Source organism: Suricata suricatta, chromosome 4, assembly GCF_006229205.1.
Source record: "Suricata suricatta isolate VVHF042 chromosome 4, meerkat_22Aug2017_6uvM2_HiC, whole genome shotgun sequence".
Classification (NCBI taxonomy): domain Eukaryota; kingdom Metazoa; phylum Chordata; class Mammalia; order Carnivora; family Herpestidae; genus Suricata; species Suricata suricatta.
In genome coordinates, this window is record NC_043703.1 from 99344262 (window position 1) to 99367974 (window position 23713).

At 37.2% G+C, this 23713-nt stretch overlaps 1 protein-coding gene across 3 annotated transcripts in view; it reads right to left on the reverse strand.

The window, feature by feature from the left end:
• Window positions 1–1076: 1076 nt before the first annotated feature.
• The window catches only part of ASB3 (ankyrin repeat and SOCS box containing 3), a 91271-nt gene continuing 68634 nt past the window's right edge, over window positions 1077–23713 (reverse strand). For all 3 annotated transcript variants that reach the window (XM_029937346.1, XM_029937344.1, XM_029937345.1), the window contains 3 exons: window positions 16046–16303; window positions 12165–12298; window positions 1077–2892 (listed from right to left, as the gene is read on the reverse strand). In XM_029937346.1, the coding sequence (XP_029793206.1) occupies window positions 2687–2892; window positions 12165–12298; window positions 16046–16303 (598 nt within the window). In that variant the 3' untranslated portion in view covers window positions 1077–2686. The remainder of the gene's footprint in view (window positions 2893–12164; window positions 12299–16045; window positions 16304–23713) is intronic.

Below are 23713 nucleotides of genomic sequence, written 5' to 3' on the forward strand. Positions count from 1 at the left end.
AGTCTGTTTCAGAGAAGACATGTGGTTATTTACATTTGTATTAATTTACATTTTTGAGGACCAACAAAATTATAGTAGAATTTCATGGAGTAATCAATCAAAACTACTCATGTTTAAAGTATACCTGACGTAATACCTGAAGACCTATAAAATATCACAATTTTCACACAGGTTTATAGATGGACTTAGGTGTGAAGAACAGATCTAAAGTTAGAGATATCGACTGCTCATGTGACATAAGCATGCCACTTGGGCTGCCTATCAAAGATTTTCACTGCCATGAGTGGTGACTGAACACAAGAGTGTGACTCATCTTTGGGAACTAGAGTTACAGAAAGCTGCACACAAGACACTTGCTACTTGGCAAAAAGAAGAGGGAAATATAAAGAAAAATGTTCAGGTTACCACTGTTCCATCAAATGATCAAGGAACAATACCCACTGACAGGAAGGACCAGCAAGAAATAAGGGATAACATATGATCAAGGGAGAGTAAAATCTTGACACATGTTATTAAAGCTGATCTGTGTCCTGCTCTGGTATAAGTATCACCATTAGAAAACTAATAGTACTGTGGGGTTCCTATTGTTTTTTTTTTTTACAGGTTCCTCATTCAGCTTACCACACCTTGAAAATGAAAGTATTAAAACACACACAGATATTTTTAAAATAAAAAATAAAAATGGAGAGTATTAAAGCATTACGGTCCATGTAGGTCAGGGCTTATGGTTCACAGAAATCAGAGGTATCTTTTTGATCAAAAGTTGTAACTATAACTTGAGCCTAGCTTACACATTTCTCACTGAATCCTTGCTATTAGTCACAGAAATCATAAACACTTAAAAAATTTTTAAGTTTATTTATTTGAGAGATATCAAGAGAGACAGAGAGGGAAAGGGAAAGGGAAAATGAGAATCTATCCAAAAGAGGCTCCACACTGTCAGCGCAGACCCCAATGCGGGGCTCAAACTCATGAACCATGAGATCATGACCAGAGCTGAAGCCAAGAGTCCAATGCTTAACCAGAGCCAACCAGGTGCCCCCATTTTCATATTTTTAACAATAAGAGGTCAATGGTGTTATGAATAGTTTAATTTTTATTGCATATTTGAACATGAACAAAACCACAAGATTCACCCTCAAATGTAAACATTTTATGTGCATTTGGCCGTAATATTAAACCAGTTATGTTAAAAAACAGAGTGTTGGGGTTTGGAAAAATAAAGATTAGGACAACATTTAAAAATTACTACATAGTACACAAATTCTTGGAATTTCCCTGTTACATATCAGAATTTCTACCTGGTTTTCCGTATCTACAAGTCTTTCTGCCTGTATGCCCGCATTCAAACTCTAACTCCACCCAGAGGCAGCAACCATAGCTCTAATCTGCACTGAGTTCAGTTGTATCTCTGGACCTTAACAATGCTTCCATCATTTGATCTGACTTCATCACTGCTATTTATCAAATAGCAAAGGCCTTTCAGAGAAGGACCTGACTGACACACTCCCATCTATTTCAATCCACAGAATCCCAACAGGATAGAAGACCTGCCTTCCTGTGGACCCAATTTCTAGTTGTCTGTCATGACAGTAATGCTTTCATAAACTTTCTTTCAAGGTTGGTCCTGACAACAGCATCTTACCATAGTTAACCCAATCCAGTGTTTAGTCTTCTTTGACTATAGATTCATAATGAACAACTGTAAAACCAGTGAGGTGGTGTCTGATTACTCTAGGATTCTGAGGCCTAAATTTCATAGGATAAAAGACTATTTGATAACCTATCTAGATAATAAAAAGAAAAGACACTATAATATTAATATAACTGGCAGTCATTGCTTCATAGGATCAAAGCTGCCCTCTGATTTAGAGGGTGAATGGAGCTTATGTGTTTTATTTGGTACTGTGTGACTCAGAAATACGCAGCTTTCTTTCTGTAAAGATGGTGCCACAGAAATGCCCTCTCAGCCTCCTGAGGAGTATTCTAAAGGTGGTTAAATGCTCATTAATTTCAATACTGACCTGATTTTTCTCAACTGAGCCTATCCTTGAGTTACATCTGTTTTTGCCATTGCAGAAATGGGAGTTTCTTTTAACCAAAGAGAGTATCAAGGAACTGGGAGGGCAAAACAATTATTAATTTTCTATATTCTTTTAAAAATTCTCCCCTGAGTTTATCAGTGAAAAGCCAATGAACAGCAATTCTTCATAAAACTGATCGAATTAAGAGATGAGAATGAACATACTTATGAGATAGTCAGCAGTCAATAAAACAATAATAGTTTCAACACCATTATGTGTACACTTCCAGGAAAGTTTTATGCAAACCATTCTAAGCTCCTAGCCCAAGGTAAACACAGAATCATAAGTGGAAATAATGCCATGTTCAGCACTAGAAGCAGCATCATAGTTCATTAACAGAACAAAGTGGAAAACAGTTACATATATGAATTTACTACATAAAATGTGCTGGTGAATCTGCAATAAGGTAACATTAGTGAGATTTACAGTATTTTTTTTTTTACCAGAAAGCCCCGTTGTAAACATTTACATTGTACTACTGTCCCTCCAAAAGCTAACCAACCACACAAACAAAAACCATCTTTTATGACTATGAAATCATGAAGAATTTGTACTGCATGGCTCTTTGTTTTGGTAGTTTTCAGAGTAAGACAGGAGCTGCATTAAGTAGCTTTGTTGATTTTTCCATCTTCAATAGCTGTCAGTTCTGGAATGGCATTCTTCCTCATAACATCTTCATAGAGCAAATAATTATGTAGACTTCTGGGAATTAGAAACTGACGAATAAAACTGTCAGACTGTAGGTGTTTTGGTTTGAGACTGGACCGAATTTTCAAACGACAAAGGTGAGTAAGGGATGGAAAAGAGGCTGGAGAAACAAAAAAAAGATGATCATTTTAATTTTCTTTTTTAAAATTTCCCAGTTCTTTGTAGTAAAAGAGAAGGCATATGTTACTTAGATTACTTTGGCAAGATTACTTGGGTTGGGATGACCACAACAAACTATTCCTTATATTCTTTTTACAGCCCGCACCTGGTTCATCTCTCTCCTGTTGCTGGCCACACACTGAAACTAAATGTTCACATTCTAAAAATGTGGCAAAACCAGTTGACACTTATGAAGTGAATTAACTAATGTTAGATATGATACCTGCTCACAGCAGCAAATAACTATATCCCTCTGTTTGATTGGAAATGGTCTCCAGACCTACCCCATCAAGTGAACAAGGGAGTAATTTACAGAAGGTTTCCTATTTTTATCTATGACACAGAATGACACTTTAGAACTGACAAAGAGAGAAAGGGAACATTTCTTGAGTATCTATTAGGCCACATGCCTATACACTTCACACACACATTATGTTTCTATTTTCATTAACCTATGAGGTGTACATTATCATGCTCAGAGATAAGAAAACAGAGGTTTAAAGAAGTTTAGGTAACTTTCCAAAGGTTATACATCTAGTTCATGGTAGAGCCAGGATTCAAATTCAAGTGTAGATGACCCTAACACATGCACACACACACTTAACACTAGTGCTGCCAAAAGCTAGTTACCAAATTAAAGATAATGCAGATGTACTTAATTAAGAAACCTGAAGAATTCTGTATGGGAATGAAATGTTCAAGGTGCTAATGGATAAAGTAGATTTAACATACTAAATTGAGTTTCATTTTCAAGGATGAAAAGTGTGAACAAAGAAGCTCATGTCCATGGAAACTGAGAGCTATAAACTATAAACAGCTATTGGTTTTATGCAAATCAAACCTAACACCGTTTATTGGTCTAAGACATCGTCTATAATTTTCACGGAATGTAACAATGGTTAACAGACTGTGATCAGAGCAGCCAAGGCAAGTACTGTGGGGAGCCCAGCTGATCTGACTCCAAGTTCTGTAAACTATAAGACCCTGTAAGACCTGCCATGCTAATTCTCCAACATCTTCAACACCTTCCAAACCATCACCTAACTTTTTAGTTTAAGCTTATTGGCTTAAGTTTAGTTTCTTTCAGAGTGGGAAACTTCTCAAACCACAGTGTTTCAAAATGCCAAAGAAGTTATGACTTTGAAATAAAACCTGAATCTAAGATGAAAATTTTCTTAAGCCATTAACTCAGACTCCCCATTTTAAATAGGACCATAGCAACTACAATATCTAACACATTTTTTCAGTGTTTATTTATCCAGTTTGAGAGAAAAATAGAGTGTACATGCAAGGAAGGGAAAGGGAAGAGGGAGGGAGACAGAGAAGCCTAAACAGGCTCCACACTAGCCCAAGACACGGTTGGAACTCAAAACCTGAGATCATAATTCATGAGCCAAAATCAAGAGTTGGACACTTAACCAACTAATCCACCTGGATGCCCCCATAGCACATTTATTTCCAGTGTTCTCATACCTTTACCTTGTTTAAATTTTATCCTATTCTGCAAACTTAAAGGAAGAATCCTTTTCTCACTTGCAAGATGGGAAAACACAGGTAAGGGAAGCAACACAAAGATAAGAATACATATAAAAAGCATGCCCAAGCTGAAAATGCCCACATTTTCCCAAATGAGTAAGCAGATTCCAGTTCAACAAGTAGGCTATGTCGAACTATTAAATATAAAGCACCCTTCTTACCCAGTGAGATCAGGAACAATAATCGGTCCTAATGTCACTGGGTATGCACAAGCGTCCTAAAAGCTTCAGAAACAAGCATAACTGATTCTCAATAAGCACACAACTCTGCTGGTAGGGACACAAGCATGTTGGCAGGCTATCAACTGCCGACACTGAGCACACCATGGGCACCGCCAGATGGGACTGAAACCGGAAATGACAAGACTGGAATGTGTGAGTTAAAGTGAGGTTGGTTAAGAGAACTTTCAGTCAGACTTCAGCTGGAATCCCTTCATTCTGCACATTCTTGTAAACATTCTTGTTACACACTCAGAAAGAAGATAATAAAGGATATGGCTGTATAACCTGGAAGAGAGCGGCCCACTCTTGGGGCAAAGGGATTCTTGATGCTTCTCCAGCGTCTCCGACGTTGACAGATCACAGAGACTTATAAGACTCCTCAGGCTGGAGAGGGCTCTCTGAATGCCTCACAACCTCCTGCAATGCCCACAGCCTTTCCAGGCCTTCTGACTTCACCACTGTAGCACTATTTTGAAAGCTAAATCAACCGCTTATTTGTTTAGACTATCATGTATGTGAAAACTCGAGTCATTTGTGAGAGAAAGCCCAAGTGGACCATACACATCTGCTATGAGATGTTTAACCACCTTGCCCAGGTTGACACTGTGTAACAAAGTAGCTGCTATCAGATCCCAAGTGATTTGACTCCACGTCTAGGGTTCATTAAAGTGTGATAAGCTGGGGCACCTGGGTGGCTCAGTCAGTTAAGCCTCTGACTTCAGCTCAGGTCATGATCTTACTGTCCGTGAATTTGAGCCCGACATCGGGCTCTGTGCTGACAGCTAGCTCAGAGCCTGGAGCCTGCTTCAGATTCTGTGTCTCCCTCTCTCTGCCCCTCCCCTGCTCACGCTCTGTCTCTCTCTGTCTCTCTCCCTCTCAAAAATAAACATGTAAAAAAATAAAATAAAGTGTGATAAGCCCAAAATAATTCTCTAACATCTTCCAAGCTACTGAACCTATCTTAAGTTTCAGAAGATCTTTCCACTTCTTAGTTTAAAAAAGGAGGGGGGTTGAGGGATATAGTTACTTCAGGCATTGGTTACAACTATATTTGTACCATTTTGGTTTTTTGCCTGTGAGCACAATAGATCAATGGCATCGTGAACAGTTAGAGGGAAGAACTATGTTCACTTGAACTGAAAGGAATCTTTCATCTGCAGATTATTAACATAGACAATAATATAACCTCAGTGCCATCTTCGTTTAATATGCCAATGAATACTAAGGAAACTTTATAATCATATATACAGTATTTCAAAGCATGCAGAGCATTCCTATGAAAGTTTTAGTAATGCATTAATATTTCCTGATGTGTTACCACTAGGCTGAGAGAAGATCAAGCCATGCCTTGAATTTGTAATATGAAATAGTCCAGAAGCTGTATGTATGTAAAAACACACTTTTCATGGAAACCTGTTAAACCCAGATTTTAATTTGTTAAATATATCTCTGTCTTCTTAAATTATGGCACTGACTGTAGCCATGCTATACTTTTAAGTCACTTTTCTGGCCCAATCAATCACACTCAATTTGGCGCGATAAATCTACTGTGTCTACAGACCCATTAGCGTCATACAACCTTTAACTTTTCATTCCTATGTAGAATTCTTCAGTTTTGTTAATTTTGCTTTATATGTACTGACAGAACAACTGAAATAAAAGGCTACAACATGTTTTTTGAAGTTGTAGTAAGGTAAACAACAAAAATGATTAAAACTAAACATCACAGTTCTTAATTCATTATGGTTATCAATGCTAAGTTTACTATAGGACAGAACTACATGGACATCATACATACTCATATATTCTACAACCAATCAGCTCTGGTCTGCCCTTATGCCAATATTTACATAAGCTTTCTGCCTATATTTCTATAGCTTTCAGATGATATTTCTGTGGTTCCTCTCTCTGCATGGCCTTCCACATCAAATGTATTCATTCGACCTCTGGGCCATCTAGTACAATTTATGTTCCCATCATTAACAATATTGTCTTCCTGGATGACTTCCATCTTTTCTTCCCAGTCTTTCTAAATTTACTAGTAATATTGCATAGTCTTCCTTTCCCACTAATTACTGCCAAAAACTCAAGGCAACATATAAAAAGCAATTACCTCTAGACAACATACAAAAAGGAATCTGAATAAGTAATAGACAGCTTAGGACAGGAAATCAAAACATGGAGAATGGCCAGCAATGAACAGATCGAATGGAAAGAGCAGCACACATAAAAAGATCTGTCTGCAGTTGAGAAGCCACTAACAAGTTATGTGACCATGGGCAAGTCATTATAAGACTTTGCCCTTGAATTCTTCCTGTGTAACAAGGGCATAATGCCTTCCTTACCTATAAAAGACATGATGACACCTCTCTGCAACAAAACGTTGTTAATGAGATACAAGTTAGAACACATTTGCAAGAGCATATAACATGCAAATCCTAGACACCATGTAATCCAGTGATCTGCAAATGTTTTGAATGAACACTCAATTAAAGTCTTTCAGTACATATGTGAAGATATTTTTTATGTAACTATTTATTAGAGATACAAAACCCTTTTTTACTTTTGCTAAAAATATTTATTTTATTTTTTAAATATGTTTTTTTAATTTAAATAGTTTATTACCAAGGTGGTTTCCATATAACACCCAGTGCTCTTCCCCACAAGTGCCCCTCTCCATGACCATCACCCCCTTCCCCTTCCCCCCTCCCTCCTCAGCCCTCAGTTTGTTCTCAGCATTCAAAGGTCTCTCATGATTTTCCTCACTCCCTCTCCCCAACTCTTTTCCACCCCTTTCCCCTTCCCATGGTCCCCTATTAGGTTTCTCCTCCTAGACCTATGAGTGAAAACATATGGTATCTGTCCTTCTTTGACTGACTAATTTCACTTAGCATGACTCCCTCCAGGTCCATCCATTTTGCTACAAATGGCCAGATTTCATTCGTTCTCATTTCATCATTTCTCATTGTAGTATTCCATTCCATTCCATATATATATATACACACACACCACATCTTCTTTATCCATTCATCAGTTGATGGACATTTAGGCTCTTTCCATGATTTGGCTATTGTTGAAAAGTGCCGCTATCAACATTGGGGGGTACATGTGCCCCTATGCATCAGCACTTCTGTATCCCTTGGGTGAATCCCCACCAGTGCTATTGCTGGGTCATAGGGGATTTCCACATATAGAAATGGGCTGAAGACCTGAGCAGACACTTCTCCAAAGAGGACATCCAGATGGCCAACAGGCACATGAAATGATGCTCAGCGTCACTCATCATCAGGGAAATACAAATCAAAACCACACTGAGATACTACCTCACACGAGTCAGAGTGGCTAAAATAAAAATATTAATATTTTAAGAAGAACAAGGTGATTGACCAAGGTCTATGAATTTTTAGTGACTTGATGATTGCAATATTTGGTTCTAGGTAGTATAATTTTTAGATCCATTGCTAACTACTACTATTAAAATTTTAGTGGAGGGGTGCCTGTGTGGCTCAGTTGGTTGAGCGTCTGACTTTTGATTTAGGCTCAGTTCATGATTCCAGGGTTGTGGAATCAAACTCCATGTTGGGTGTTGGTCTGAGAGTGGAGCATGCTTGGGCTTCTTCTCTCTCTTGCCTTCTCTCCCTCTACCACATGCTCTCTCTAAAATTTAAAATAAAAATTTTTTATTAAAGAAATAAAAATTGAGTTGAGGGGCACCTAGCTGGCTCAGTTGGTAGAGCAGGCAACTCTTGATCTCAGAGTCGTGAGTTCAAGCCCCATGTTGGGTGTAGAGATTACCTAATTAACAACAACAATAACAACAACAACAAAAAACCTAGAGTTGAGAGAGGCACCTGGCTGGTTTAGTACAGAGTGTGCAACTCTTAATCTTGGGGTCATGAGTTCGAGCCCCACACAGGGTATAGAGATTACTTATTGAGTTAAAAAATACAGTATTTAAAAAGAAGTGCTCAAACTACATAACAGGTCATCCACTCCTCCAGATATCACAAATCTAGCCCTGGTCAAGTTAGAGTCACAGATGCTCCAGCACCTAGGTGACACAGTACTGATCCCTAAGAATTACTTTTACTGAATTATATTTTAGTATGATAGCAACAGTCCACATGGAAGACTGGTAAAATAAAGTCCCAAGAAACCATGGCTACAAAGACACTGTCTAGGAAATTGTCATTACCATATCCAGGAATATTTGTACTTGTGAGTAGAGTTTGTTTTCTTAAGTAACCTCTGTAACTAAATGTCAATGACTAGAGAGCTCAGTCAGACTCATAGACTCACAGCCTGTCCACAAGCAAGTTTCAGATTACCATGCTATGTTTTCTCTGACACCATTTTATACCCATCCCCAAATTTACTTTTCATTTTTCTTTTGCTTCCACTTTTAACTTCTGATTTACTATTTTGTGATAAATGATTTTAAATCCTTTTTAGAATAAAGCAGAAGACTGAAATGAGCAGATCAAGAGAGTTTCCTGCGGCCCTTTTAGATTCTTTATAGAATCCAGATTCACATAATACTCTGGATAGAATTGTACTTATTTGATCATTAAAGTGGGGATGAACTAAAGCCAAGTGCTTTTATCCTTAAGAATTTAATTACTTAGATTTTATGTTGGACAGTTGGCTGGAGGTTGGCAATTTTTTTTTATCAAAAAGTCTACTATTATGTGGTTAAAATGATGTTCCAAAGAGGTATATATATATGACATAATTTTTAAAAAATTGTCATTAAAGCTGCAATCAGTCAGTAAATTTTACCTGGTATACATTTCCTTCTGATGCAAACCAAACCAAACCAAACCATGTCTTTATTTTGAGAGACAGAGATAGAGAGCAAACTGGGGAGGGGCAGAAAGACAGGAAGACAAAGAATCTGAGGCAGGCTCCAGGCTCTAAGCTGCCAGCACAGAGCCTGATGCGGGACTCGAGCCCACGGACTGTGAGATCATGACGTGAGCTGAAGTCGGACACTTAACCAACTGAGCCACCCAGGCACCCCGAAAGAGTTGTTTTTATTGGGCTCACTCTCATAGGTGTGAAAATGCTCCTGCAGTTCAAGATCATAATAAAGATAAGCAATACACAGAATGGAGTGTCCTGAAAATTGAAGGGAAAGAGGAAAGTTAGGCATAGCAAAAGAGAGAGCTTGAACTACAGAACGGAAAAGAAACTCAGACAGCTGAGTGAGTAGATGGGCATATCATTTCCTCTCAGCCCTACTAAAATCCAACAGTATTATAACTCCCATATCTGCAGAGGAGAAACCAATAAAGAATACCTTGAGAGACCAATATAATTAGGAGGAAGAATATAGGCTTTTCCTAAGTAGTCTGCAATAAGAACAGGGTTTTAAAAAAAAGCTTTCCATGATAGGAATAAAACGTCTTCTTAAAACTAGACAACCCAAGAGGAAATGAAGAAACCCAGAATATCTCAAACTCAGCACTACTGACCATTGAGAACAGATAATTTTTTGTTGTGGGGGGCTATCCTGCACATTGTAGGATGTTTAGCAGCATCCCTGGCCTCTGCCTGCTAGATGGCAATAACCTCCTTACCAGTGTGAAAACCAAAACATGGTGGCAGACACTGCCAAATATCAGAAGCAAAATCACTGCTGTTGGGCACCACTGCTATGGATGAGACAGGTAACAGAGAGCTGCCAAGGACAACTCAGCCTCTGGGTAAATAGCACTCCAGAACCATTTCACTTCCCAGAGAGGATACGGAAGGAACAGCAGGACCAGTAGGAAAAATGACAAGTTCAAATTCTGGATATGTCAAAATGTGAGCTACCAAGGGGAGATGTCTAAAAGGTATTTAGATATATGGGAATGGAACCAAGAAAAGAGGTCTCAGCTAGGGAAAGAGACCAGAAAACCATTAGCTACATTAATACCTCTGAGAAACGCTTGTGCAAATCTTTTGCCAAAATAAAATGTGCTTAAGAGATGATGATTATTACCCTACCCAAGCTCTACCTAGTGCCTAATTAAACAAGAAGCCCTTGAAGGATTTAGTCTAGTGGAGGGTAATGCACTCGGGCATAATTTTTACCTTCATCTGGAAAAACCTGCCATATGTTAAAGTCTTCAGAGTAAACTTGCACCTCTTTACTACTAATTGATACACTATAATAATTTTCCCATTTGGCATATGCTCCCTCATTTGACTTTTGTTCCCAAATCCATTGTCCTATATTCTATCTAGTTTAAAAAGGCACTTGTTCTCTACTGCTTCAGATACATAATTAGCAAAAGAAGATGCAATTCTCAACATTAAGAATTAAATGCAAGTGAGTTTTCCAACATTATCATTAAAGAAATTCCGTATGAAAATACTCAAGACTCCAAACAGATTACGTTTTTTCTTAAACAGAACACTCCCTCAGAGTTTGAATACACCTCAGTTCAAGAGCACATTTTCATGAATGTCTGTTTTTGATTGAGAAAATTTACTTAAATGTAATTTTCCAAGAAATTACAAGACACATTTCTACATATGCATTAAGTTCCCTTGTTAAAAACCTATTCAACATGTTTTATGAAGAGCTACGTTTCATGCAAAAATAGCAGAGAAGATAAAATTTTACTAGCTTTACACACTTAATCTGGTTAACAAAATATAGTTAAGTAAACGAAATCTGAATTGCACTATATTATGTTTAGTTTAAATAGGTTTCCTTGCATAAGATTTAGTTCATGCTTTTTTTAACTAGCTTTAAAATTTTTTTAATAAGCAAGGATAAGTTGAAAACTTGTTTTATAACAGTCATTTAAAGTATAAATCAAGGGGTGCCTGGGTAGCTTAGTTAGTTGAGCCTCCGACTTTGGCTCAGGTGAAGATCTCACAGTTCGTGAGTTAGAGCCCCACATCGGTCTCTCTGCTATCAGTGGAGGTTCCACATCAGATCATTTGTCCCCGTCTCTCTGCCCCTCCACTGCTCAAACTCTCAAAAATAAAATATTTTTTAGAAATACTAATAATAATAAAGTATCAATCAATTCAGAGAATGTTCATCCAGCTCTCCTTGATAGTTACATGGTGCCCACACACTAGTATCCACTAAAATATATAAATGAAGGGCAGTAATAAAAAATGTTCAGCATTTTTTTAACCACAAAATAAATACTCAACAACAACATTTTTAGGACTCACTTTTGTCTACATAATCTTTACTAGAAATACAAGGGCACCACTGAATAAAAGTATGAGCAAACACCTGATTTTCTTTGGCTAAACTTATCAAATCAGACATGAATTTCATTGAATGAAATTACTGTGATCCACCACCACCACGACAGCCCCATCCTTTCCCCACAGAAAGAAAATGCAAATAATGCCCAATTTAATGACTCTGATCACTTAAAATCATAACATAGCTAAAGAAGAGAAGAGAAAGTAGTGAAATGTGTTTAAAATTGAACTTTCTTACCAACGTGTTGCTGCAGAGCCAAAGAAGAGTTTGGGGCACGAGTGGAGATCATCTTTACAACAGCTCGAGGAAGTGTCCTCCAATTGGTAAACTCCAAAGTGAAGATGAGGATTTCATCACTGACTGAGTTAATCCTGTATTAGCAAGATATAACATACAATTACACACAAAATACTCCAAGGGTTTGTCCTGAAAACAAGCACCACTTAACTATTCTTACATTTTGGTACAGAAGGAAGAGCAAAAACTGGGGCACAGAAAACATCTGTGTAACGGGAAGCAAGTTTAGCAGATATGAATAATCATTTACAGGTTCCTACAAGAGAATAAATGGACTCTGTGTGTCCTTGTCCACTAGATGACAAAAGAATCTCTACTTTTGTAGAGGACAGGAATTTTCCTTCTCATTCATCAGCAGCAGAGAGAGAGGCACCAACATCATCAGTGAATTTGTCAATATCCCCTTCCACTTGAATCATCTTGCTAAACCTCGACTGGTCATCGTTATAGACACAATTTAACAGTCCCAAAAGGTTGGTTCTTACCAATCTGCCCAAAAGAGACTTCACCAAATTTTATAAGCACCTGAATCCTACTGGACAGAGCACTGCTCTAAGAAAAGTTCTGGTTTCTAATAACACCTCTACTACTTATAGACATGTTGCCTAAATTCTTCAAGCCCTAGAAACAATATAGTAAATGTACTTTGAAAAGTATAAAATGTTACATAAATATTTGAAAGAACTAAATCTGATTGAAATTTTCAGTATGGCATTTTCATAGGCCTTAAAACATTGTACCAGTGAAATTTAGTCATAGCTTAAAGAGATCTCCAAATTCTACCAAGACTGCCCATATTATACTCAACTAAATACTTCCCTACAATATTGCATCGTTTGAAGAAAAAATGAATAGGGCTTCTGGTAATTACTTCAGAAATTATTTTCAAGGTTGTTTTTAAGACGTTATTAAGCAAGGACTTAAGAAGGGGAAAAAACAGAAGGAAAGAAACTAAATAATACTCTCAAATGGTCATCTCAAAGACAACTTACATCAGAATCACAGAGTCAAAGTGTCCTTGAAATGACTGACTGGAGAGTATGGAGAGTAAGAATTTCCCCAATTCTTAATTCTCCAATACGCAAGCCTACATGTGTAGCACAAATGTCGGGAAAACATTTTATTTCTCAGGAAGCTCTCAGTCAAATCAAAACTCATCAGGAAACACTAAGAATAAATTAAATGATACATTTTACTCAAAGGCAAACAGTCTTCCTAACTTTCTAGTATCCCAAAACAAAGATTACTTAATTCTGGCTCCTTATTTCTTTTTTAATGGTTTCATCTTTCTGTTTAAGTGTGCTTTAAGTCTCACTGTGACCAAACACAAAGTCAGTTATCTAAACACACACATGAGAAATAAATCTGTTTACACAGCTTTAGTAATATAGTGGTGAGTTTATCCTACCAATGCTGATAATGCCACTAAAAATGTATTGTTACTCTACTACATTGTACTCAGCAGTTGTATAACCATAAGCGAGTGACAGTTAATCAACTAAATGCACAGATGACATTTACTTCCTATTATTCACCTATTACTTTTGGGCAAGGGTAGGGAGGGGACCTAGTCTTGCATTTCAAGTCGAAAAAATATTTCAACTCTGTAGATTATATTGTGACAGGCAATTATTCAGCCAGATACATTTTTAAAACGGTTTAAGGCAAGCTATACTAAGAAAGACATTTATAATTTACATGACAAAGATTAAGCAACAGACTTACATGTGATATAAATAAGATACAACCAAAATCCACTTTAACAACATATTGCAATTTTTATGGGAAAATTTTGCTTATAACAGCTCTTTAAATGTAAATTTGATCAAGGAAAGCAAAACATTTATCATATTCAGTGTAAACAGTAGCTTTATCCATTCAATAAAAGATCAGTGAACAAAAATTTGACCATGTTTTAACCATTTTGATTGCTGATGTAAAATTTTCCATTGTATTTCTCCACTGAATATAAAGTGACTAAAATTACTCCTTTGGAGTAAAATATATACAACTGGCATTCTCCATTCAGACAGTTGAAAGTTTTAAAAATTACTTCAAAATAATTTGTAGTATACTGGTTCTCAACTCCTTCCTATCCCAACACACTCAACATATATAGCACAGAGATGTATCAACAAATATAACACGGAGAAATTCTTAAATAGCCTATTCCCAGTGCAGGGGTGGGGGTGGAGAGTCCTGTATCCAGACTGGGGGTGGAAGAGTGTATTTTACAAATCCCTCTGGGAGAATTAACATAAATAATTCCCCCTCCCAGCCGTCTAGGAAGTTGGCTGAGGAGGAAAGGGACAGAGGGAACCTTTAATTTTTTCCCCTGTAGTTTCTTACTCTTAACTGAGTAAGAAGGAGAAAGAAAGGCTGGCACATACACATCCCCTAGATTAGGCAAGGGATTAAGGAACTTGAAATTAAGTGATATAACTACAGTATCCATATGGACAAACAGAGCTAAGGCAGCATAGCACAGTGGTTAGAAAGACAGACTTGAGCCACACTACCTGACAGCCACATTACAGGAAAAACTCTAGTACTAGTAAATTACTAGCTGTGCAAGCTTGAGCAAGTATCTTAAACACTCTGTGCCTCAATTTGCTTCTCTGTAAAATAAGGATAATAGTATCTACTGTGTTTCATATTAAACGACTTAATACAGTAAATAACTTAAAATAGTGCTTACTGTGTCAGGCAGTACTGTCAGGCAGTGTTGGTTAAAGAAAGAAACTAAAAACCAGGCACTCAACCTGATGTAAAGCTATCGAAAAAAAGTAAAGTGGAATCGCAGTGTGAACTTTGCCTTTACTTCTATGTGCCTCAAACAACTTCCCAGAAAGCAGTGTTTCCTTACAAATCGCATTATGTAAAACACTTAGTAACAAAGGGATGATAGACCTAAGCATAAAACTATCCTGAATTCTATCTATTGACAGATGTAATAAAAAGGTGAGACAGAAGGATCCTGCCAAAGAGACCTGTTCATCATATGAAGATAGAGAAGCCACCAAGTGTAAGACGAAGTCCCCAGACAGGCAAACTAAGCGTTCCATCAGGGAGCACTACTGTTGCCTGCATGAACCCCACAGGACCTGTTTTCAAAGGATAAAACTAAATTTAACAAGATAGCAAAGCACTTCTCAGCTGAAAGGCAAAATTGAGTATTTGTCTAAACATTAATTACTGAATGATAGTTTTTGAGACACAAAAATGAAGACATTGAGATATTTCATTGAAATTTTATACAATGCCCATGCCCTCTATTCTCCTGGATACTTTTATTCTATTTTCTCATTTGACTTGAATTATCAGGCCAACAGAGTTATTTCATTGCTACAATCTCTTTCTCAGCCCCACCTAGTAAAAAAACAACTTTTGCAAAAGCTAGAGGCTGGCAGAAAAAGCTTCCTCTTCTCATCTAAGAAAAATCCTGGGTCAACTTTCATATTTTATCAACTACTTCAGAAATCAGTATTTACATTAAAGGAGACGAAGGTCAAATAGACAAGATGCTTAGAGGACAAGAGTATTCCCTCTAGTAGATGAAAGGATAACAGATGCCTCCAAAGCAGCTACAACCATTTTGTCCCGGATATAAGAGCATGAAGACGGCCTAGGTAGAAGAAATAGCCTTCTCCACAGAATTCATTGACAATAAGCCATTCCTACTCCCTTCCTGTCACTCCTAACCTTTTCTAGGACTCTTATCAGTCAATCTCACTATTAGCAGCACCCCAACTCCCTCACTCCAACCTAGCCATCACATCAGTACGCATGCATACAAACACACATGCACACATACTTCTTACCATGAACTGCAGAGTAGCTTCCGTGCGTCAAAGCCAGCAAGTAGGAGAGATGGCAGCCATTTCTTATAAGTTGTCTGTGCATTCAGTGCATGAGTTATAAATTCAGAAATATGGTTCCATGGTGCCAAGGGACAACCTTTCTTCAAAAAGTTGCGAAATATTAAAAATTTCTCATACTTCAGGCAATACGCCAAATGAAGTTCATTAAGCTGGGCTCCATATTTTAAAAGAATATTCACAATTCCCAAAACCTCGCAGCTCCAGGAGGAAAAAAAAAGAAAGAAAGAAGGAAGAAAAGAGAAATTAGACTTTCATATAAAAAAACTCTTACAAATAGTTAATAGTCTAATAGCTCTCTTCCTGTTGCAGGCTCTCCTTTCCCATGTAAAGTTAGACAGCGGGAGGCAGACAGCTTTCCCTTCCTCCCCTGGGTTCTTAATACTTTTAACTCAAAACAATCTTAAGGCTAAAGTGATACATTTTGGGGGGCTCTTATCCTGTAGCCCCTTCACAGTTCTAGTGAATTGGGACTAGAAAACTAGGGGAAAGGGAGTATTCCACTTTTTAATTTACACCCTCCTGCAGGGTTTTAATTTTCAACTATGAACAGATAGTGTCCTTAAAATTAAAAAAATAATAGTCTTAAAATTTAAAAATTACCATTGGAAAACAAAAAACTCTTCTCAAATTGTGGTATTTTTGTACAATTAAATATCTACAACAAAATACTTGCTAAGAAAAGTTGACAAACAATGTCATCAATCCCTAAAGAAAGAAAGCTCATTCTAGGAATTCCCAGTATACCATTTCCTTCAGCAATAGCCTTAGTCAATTTTCCTTTTACTTTTAAAATTACAGTAGTAAAAATAAGAAAACTTTTTATGAGCAAAAATTTAACTTAGTTTTATATTTTTAAGTTAATCTTCTTTATCAAGTACTTCTACAAAATAAAAGTATATCATTTTAGGAGTGCCTGAGTGGCGTAGTCGGTTGATCATCCAACTTCAGCTCAGGTCATGATCTCACAGTTCATGAGTTTGAGCCCCGCATTGGGCTCTCTCCTGTCTGTGCAAAGCTTGCCTCAGATCATCTGTCCCCATCGGGCCGTATCTCCCCTGCTCAGGCTATCTCTCTCATTTTATACCTATTAAATTGGTTTGGTTTTTTTTTGTTTTAATGTATCATCCAAGCCTGATAAGCTGTGGTTAAACGAACTGAACTTAAGTGCAACCCTTTTCCAAGAGAGCTAAATGGCAAGATGTAGCGAAGAGTTATCATAGCAGGTTATAAAAGGCACAAACTCAGGAGCCAACTGTTCAGTTGCTTACTAGCTATGGGATTCTGAACAAATTACATAAACTTTCTTGCACACAACACTAGCACACTACATGTATTTGTAAAATAAAATTATATGTAAAGTAAAATATCATATAAATGAAAATATCATATAAATGAAAACAAAAGATAGTAACGGGGCACCTGGGTAGCTCAGTTGGGTTAAGTGTCTGACTTTGACTCAGGTCATGATCTCACAGTTTGTGGGTTTAAGCCCTGCATCGGGCTCTTTGCTGACAGCTCAGAGCCTGGAGCCTGTTTCAGACTCTGTGTCTCCCTCTTTCTTTGCCCCTCTCCTACTTGCACTGTCTGTCTGGCTGTCTGTCTCTCTCTCAAAAATAAACTTAAGAAAAAAAGTTAAAAGAAAGAAATTACCTAAATGTTTAACAAGGAGCAAGTAAGTACACAATATGATACAGTCATCAAAAAACTGAAATCATGATGGTTTTGACACCATATTTTAAAAACTGTTTATGTGGGGAGCCTGGGTGGCTCAGTTGGGTAAGTATACAAATTCAGCCCAGGTCATGATCTTGTGGTTCATGGGTTCACCCTGCGTTGAGTTCTGTACTGACAGCTCAGAGCCTGGAGCCTACTTCAGATTCTGTCTCTCCCTCTCTTTCTGTCCCTCCCCAGCTCATATTCTGACTTTCTCTCTCAAAAGTAAATAAAAAAACATCTTAAAAATTATTTGTTTATGCTATAATTGTAACAAAGCTCAGTAAACATATATTCACTATGTATACAAATAAATGTGAAAGAAAATACATAATAAAATTATTCTCCCTTTGAAATTGGCATTAATCCTATTCTAAACCCTAACTAAATAAGAAATATTTCATTAATCATAGTTGTCATAAAACCTGAGTAAATAAGAGGCATAAAAATTGTTGATAAAACAAATATAAAATGTTTAAACCTCTGTTATGTGAAACCAACACCTTCTAAGGACTTACTGTCTAGAACTTGAAATCAGGTTTTGAAAATGGTCAAAAAACAAACATAAGTAAAATGTCACCTAATCCATGCATATTTTCATAAAACTATGTTGTTTGTATTCCAATTTGTGCTTTCTTTAAACCTTAAATGGCATTTCCTTTACTTTTAGTTATTTACACAGCAATTAGAAAATTTCTTTATAAAAATTAACATGTTTTTGCCTGACTACCATCTTGCTATTTTTTACTGATGAGAAGTCTATCATTCATATCATTGATTTTGAAAACAGACCTTTATGTATGTGTTTTTTTGCTCTGGTTCTTTACAGATACAGGAAAGCTGAAAGACTGGTTGCCAGCAGGTCTTGCACTACAAGAAATGCTAAAGGATGTACTTAAAAAAAAATTTTTTTTATAGCTTATTGATTTGAGAGACAGAGCATGAGTCGGGGAAGGGGGACACAGAATCTGAAACAGGCTCCAGGCTCTGAGCTAGCAGTCAGCACAGAGCCAAATGTGGGGCTCAAACCCAAGACCCGTGAGATCATGACCTGAGCTGAAGTTGGACACTCAACCGACTGAGCCACCCAGCCGCCCCTACAGGATGTACTTCTGACTGATGGTTTTATACAGTTATCACCAATTTATTTCAACTGCTTTGACCTCATTTGACTAGGCTCTTGTTATTTTGCCTGCAGTTATTACTTGGTGATTCCACTACACACATGAACTGTTGAACAAATTCCAATATATATGCAGGTAAAGTGTAAGAAAGTACTACCTCACCACAAATGAGATGTGTAATTCTCCAGAAGCCTGGCAGTTTTCGAGGCGTCAGTGTCTCCATGTACAATTCAGGGACTGGTTTGAACTCCTCCCTCAAAAGCTTTGAAACCATCAATAGCCTAACCACAGATACATTAGCTCTTAACGATTTAGCTCTTAAAAAACATACTTTTGCTACAGAATACACACGTAAATGAAAGCCCTAAATGCAAGCTATTAGATTAAGTGCTACCAATGGCTTCTCTAGCCATTTTCTGTTTAGAAAAAAAACTACAAAACAATTAGTGGCTTTCTTATTAAAATTTCAATATAGCACCTAGACATGTAGCTCCTGCTAAGAACAATTTAAAAACAAGGCCAAGGGGCACCTGGGTGGCTCAGTCGGTTGAGCATCCGGCTTCAGCTCAGGTCATGATCTCATGGTTCATGGGTTCAAGCCCCGCATCGGGCTCTGTGCTGACAGCTCAGAGCCTGGAGCTTACTTCCGATTCTGTGTCTCCCTCTCTCTCTGACCCTCCCCTGCTCGTGCTGTCTCTCTCTGTCTCTCAAAAATAAATAAAAACATTAAATAAATAAATAAATAAATAATAAAAACAAGGCCAAAATATAAACCACCCGTCTCTAAAATGTGGCAAGAACATTTGCACATATAATTCTTTATAATAACAAACTTCAGTGTGTACCAACCACTGTGCTAAATGTGCTATATGGGAAATTTGCCTTAATCCTCACAACAACCCTAAGAGGTAAGTTCTAGGGGCGCCGGGGTGGCTCAGTTGGTTAAGCCTCCGACTTCGGCTCAGGTCAGATCTCACGTTTGTGAGTTCGAGCCCCGCATCAGGCTCTGTGCTGACAGCTAGCTCAGAGCCTGGAGCCTGCTTCTGGTTCTGTGTCTCCTCTCTCTGCCCCTCCCCTTCTTGTGCTCTGTCTCTCTCTGTATCAAAAATAAGTAAAACATTTAAAAAAAATTTTTAAATAAAAAAATAATAAAATTTAAAAAAAGAAGTAAGTTCTATTATTATCTCTATTCTAGATACAAAAACAGAAGCTTAGACAGAGCTAGTAACTGGCAGAATTGGCACAGTATCACACAAAAATCTAAAGAGTGACTATGACACAGCAAATATATGAAGTATCTCTCCTCTATTATGAAAACTGAACACTTAATGAAATCATTAAATGAAATAGAGGAATATGTTAAGCCCAGACATGTTTCCCAAAGTATGTTCCATGGAACACTAGACCCTGGAAATGATCTATAAGACAAAGGCTCCATAATGAAAATATTTGAGAAACTCTACATACTATATGATATGGAAATATTGGGGCTTGGAGCTGACAGCCAAGAAAGAATTCTTGTGGCGTTTTTGGTGCAATTAAAGGTGGCTATTACTATAGCATAAGGACAGTACTGTGGGCAGAAGAAGTCCTCTCAAGAATTCTTGCATAGCCATTGGCTCTGAACCCCCAATGTTTCCAACATCAGTATATAGTGAAGCCAGAAAAGAAAGAACTATAGGATGAACTTACTTTTTTAAAGTATGCTAGAAAACAAATACATTAAAAAGTATGCTAGTTACATTTCCAAATTAAACACCAAAATGTCTTCTTCAACCTACAGATACATTTCAGAAGAAATATATTTAAAATTAAATAGCTCTGTTAAATGAGAAAATCACAGGCCACACATGGTGTCACCTGGGTTAAGACCCCAAGTCAGTAAACCAAGGCTTATGACCTAACCTAACTGCAATTTCCACCTCCCTAAAGAACGTGACTTTTAACCAGTCAATGGAATTCACTGGCCAATACTAGAAAACTTCCATTCCCTTAGGAGGGCAACCTTCTAACAATGCTAGCTCGTTAATAAATTCCTGTCTCCTTTTCTTATGCCCCCTTGCTGTCTTTAAGACCCTTTCTTTTGTCGAGTTAGTGGAGATCTCTATTTGCTAAGATGGGATGCTGCCTGGTTCATGAATTTTTAATAAAGCCAATTAAGATCCTCAGAGATGGGGCACCTGGATGGCTCTTGATTGTGGCTTGGGTCATGATCTCATGATTTGTGATTGCAAGCTCTGTGTCGGCCTCTGTGCTGGCAGTGCAGAACCTGCTTGGGATTCACTGTCTCCCTCTCTCTGCCCCTCCCCAGCTCGCTCGCTTGCTCGCTCTCTCTCTCTCTCTCTCTCTCTCTAAAAACAAACAGTTGAATTTTTTATAACAGGTCCAGTCATTTATCTGAAACAAAACATAATAAAGAGTTTAAATGCCCAAAAGTCTGCAAATGCAGGAAGAAAAGTTTATTTATAGTAAATATAAGTTGATCCTGTTTTCAAACTTGTGTAGATTCATCCTTTCTTCAGGAATTCACAGACATCACCATAAGAAAATATTGTTAAGACTTTCAGTGGAAAAAAAAAACTTACTGAACATTGCTTAACTCTATGTTTTGCAAACTTGCGTGTTTGGAAAGCTCTTGGGCCGTATGTAATATGCATTAATGACCTATAGAGGCAGTATTCTACAGAACACACTTTGGAAAACCCAATTCTAAACTTCTTAAAATCATCAGCCCTGTGTCAGGACAAGAGCACTGCTAAAAGCTTATGTGACCACCAAGTACTACATTATAGACACTTTTCTAACAAAACGACCACTTATATGGCAAATAATAAACACAAAATGAAGTGGGTGATCATAAACCTTGTCAGCATGCCCTGAGCTTCTAGGAAAGCTATTAAATACACGTATTAGCTCCAGAAACACAGGCACCTTCAGTGCTCTATGACTCTGATTATTACAGATCACTAAGCAACAATAGGCCTGAGGGCTTAGATAACCTTTAGTTAAAATATAAATTACACGGACATATGCACATAATTCCCTTAAAACTTACATTCTGTCTCAAGCCCTGATGAAAAATTGGGAAAACTCTGGAAGACCCCAGAGATTAAAAAGAAATAGTCCATCCTATAACACAAATATCATGAAATAACTATGCTACCTTAAGAGACTGCACATTATATAAACACTGAAAATCAGGGTTCCTGGATAGCTCAGTCAGTTGAGCATCTGATTTCGGCTCAGGTCATGATCTCGCAGTTAGTGGGTACAAGCCCTGCATCAGCCTCTGTGCTGACAGCTCAGAGCCTGCAGCCTGTCTTCAGATTCTGTGTCTCCCTCTCTCTCTGACCCTCCTGTGCTCACACTGTCTCTCTCTCTCAAAAATAAACAAAACATTAAAAAAAAAAAAAAACTGAAAATCAACAGATACTAAGAGGAGAGGTTTAAAAATTTTTTAAAAATAGTCCAGGACTCATTTTTAGGGTTGTACCTTTTCCAACATTCTACTCTTTGAATTTCAAAAACTGTGTACAGAGGCAGTGCCCTGATGACAGAAGCACAGTGAAAGCAAAATCAACATGTTAACAAGACTTAGTTGAAACAAACAGAAACAGGCTAACATCTTGAGCGTTTTATGTCCAATTAGGCAACAAAACATCAAACCAACTTATTAGCTAGACTAAGTTTCAGCCATCAGCTGAAAACAAAATGAAGACCTTAGATCCTGTCAGGTGTACCCATGTGTGATATGATGATGAGAATGGACAGAAGTTCTATAAAAAGAATGGCATAACTGTGATCAGTATCAATTAGAAAGTCAAGATCAGGTCAGTTAAGCCATGATCATACTTTATAGTCATATATAAAAGGCATTAACATTTGTTCAAATTATCTTGAAATTTCTTAGCTTCCCTCCTCCTTTACCATTCTAGTTAAAGGAATCTTTTTCTTATATATTCTCATTTGAACTGAATTACTTAACTATGAGCTTGAAAGACTGGCTTTCATATCACTGCAGCAGTTAACTTTTTAGCCCCAAAGGACAAAGACTGCTTTTGTATAGCAGTGCAAGAGACACCCTTCCATCATGCCTCATAGTGGAGAGGAGAGCTAAAGATCACTGCTTCAAATGGAAGCTCACCCCCTCAAAGGGATACAGAACAAAAATGTTTCAGAAACCTGAGCTAAAAAGTTAACTTGTCTGAATAAAACAATAAAGAAGGGAAAACATAAAACCCAGAGTCATTACTTATATTTATTATTTTCATCACCTTTTGATGTTCATTGTATTTTTGTAAAAGTACTTTTGTAAAAAGCTTACTAAAAGCACAACAGGCCAATAGTGCAAGAAGTGCCACAAATACGAACTCTCCAATTGTCAAAAACATACAAATGTGAAAACAAGTCTCTGACTCATTATTACTAAAGTTAGTGTTAAGTAAACTTTTTGATTTCATACCAAATGAACATTTTACAAAAACATATGGTTGCTATAAAAATAAAATTTCAAGACTTATGCCACTGAACTTCTATTACTCAATCTCTGAAAACTTGAATATCTAATAGTTACTTTCAGAATATATAGTCTTCCAAGGTCTCAGTACCATGTTTGTGACTAGAACTCAAATTCTTATTAAATAGTTCGTAAATGGGATAAAGGAAATTCATATAGAGTTTTGTTACAAAATGAAAGCACATAATAGTTATTTTTAAATGAAAATTATATTCAATTATCCTTGCCTTTTACATGGTTTTTCTAATTAATTTT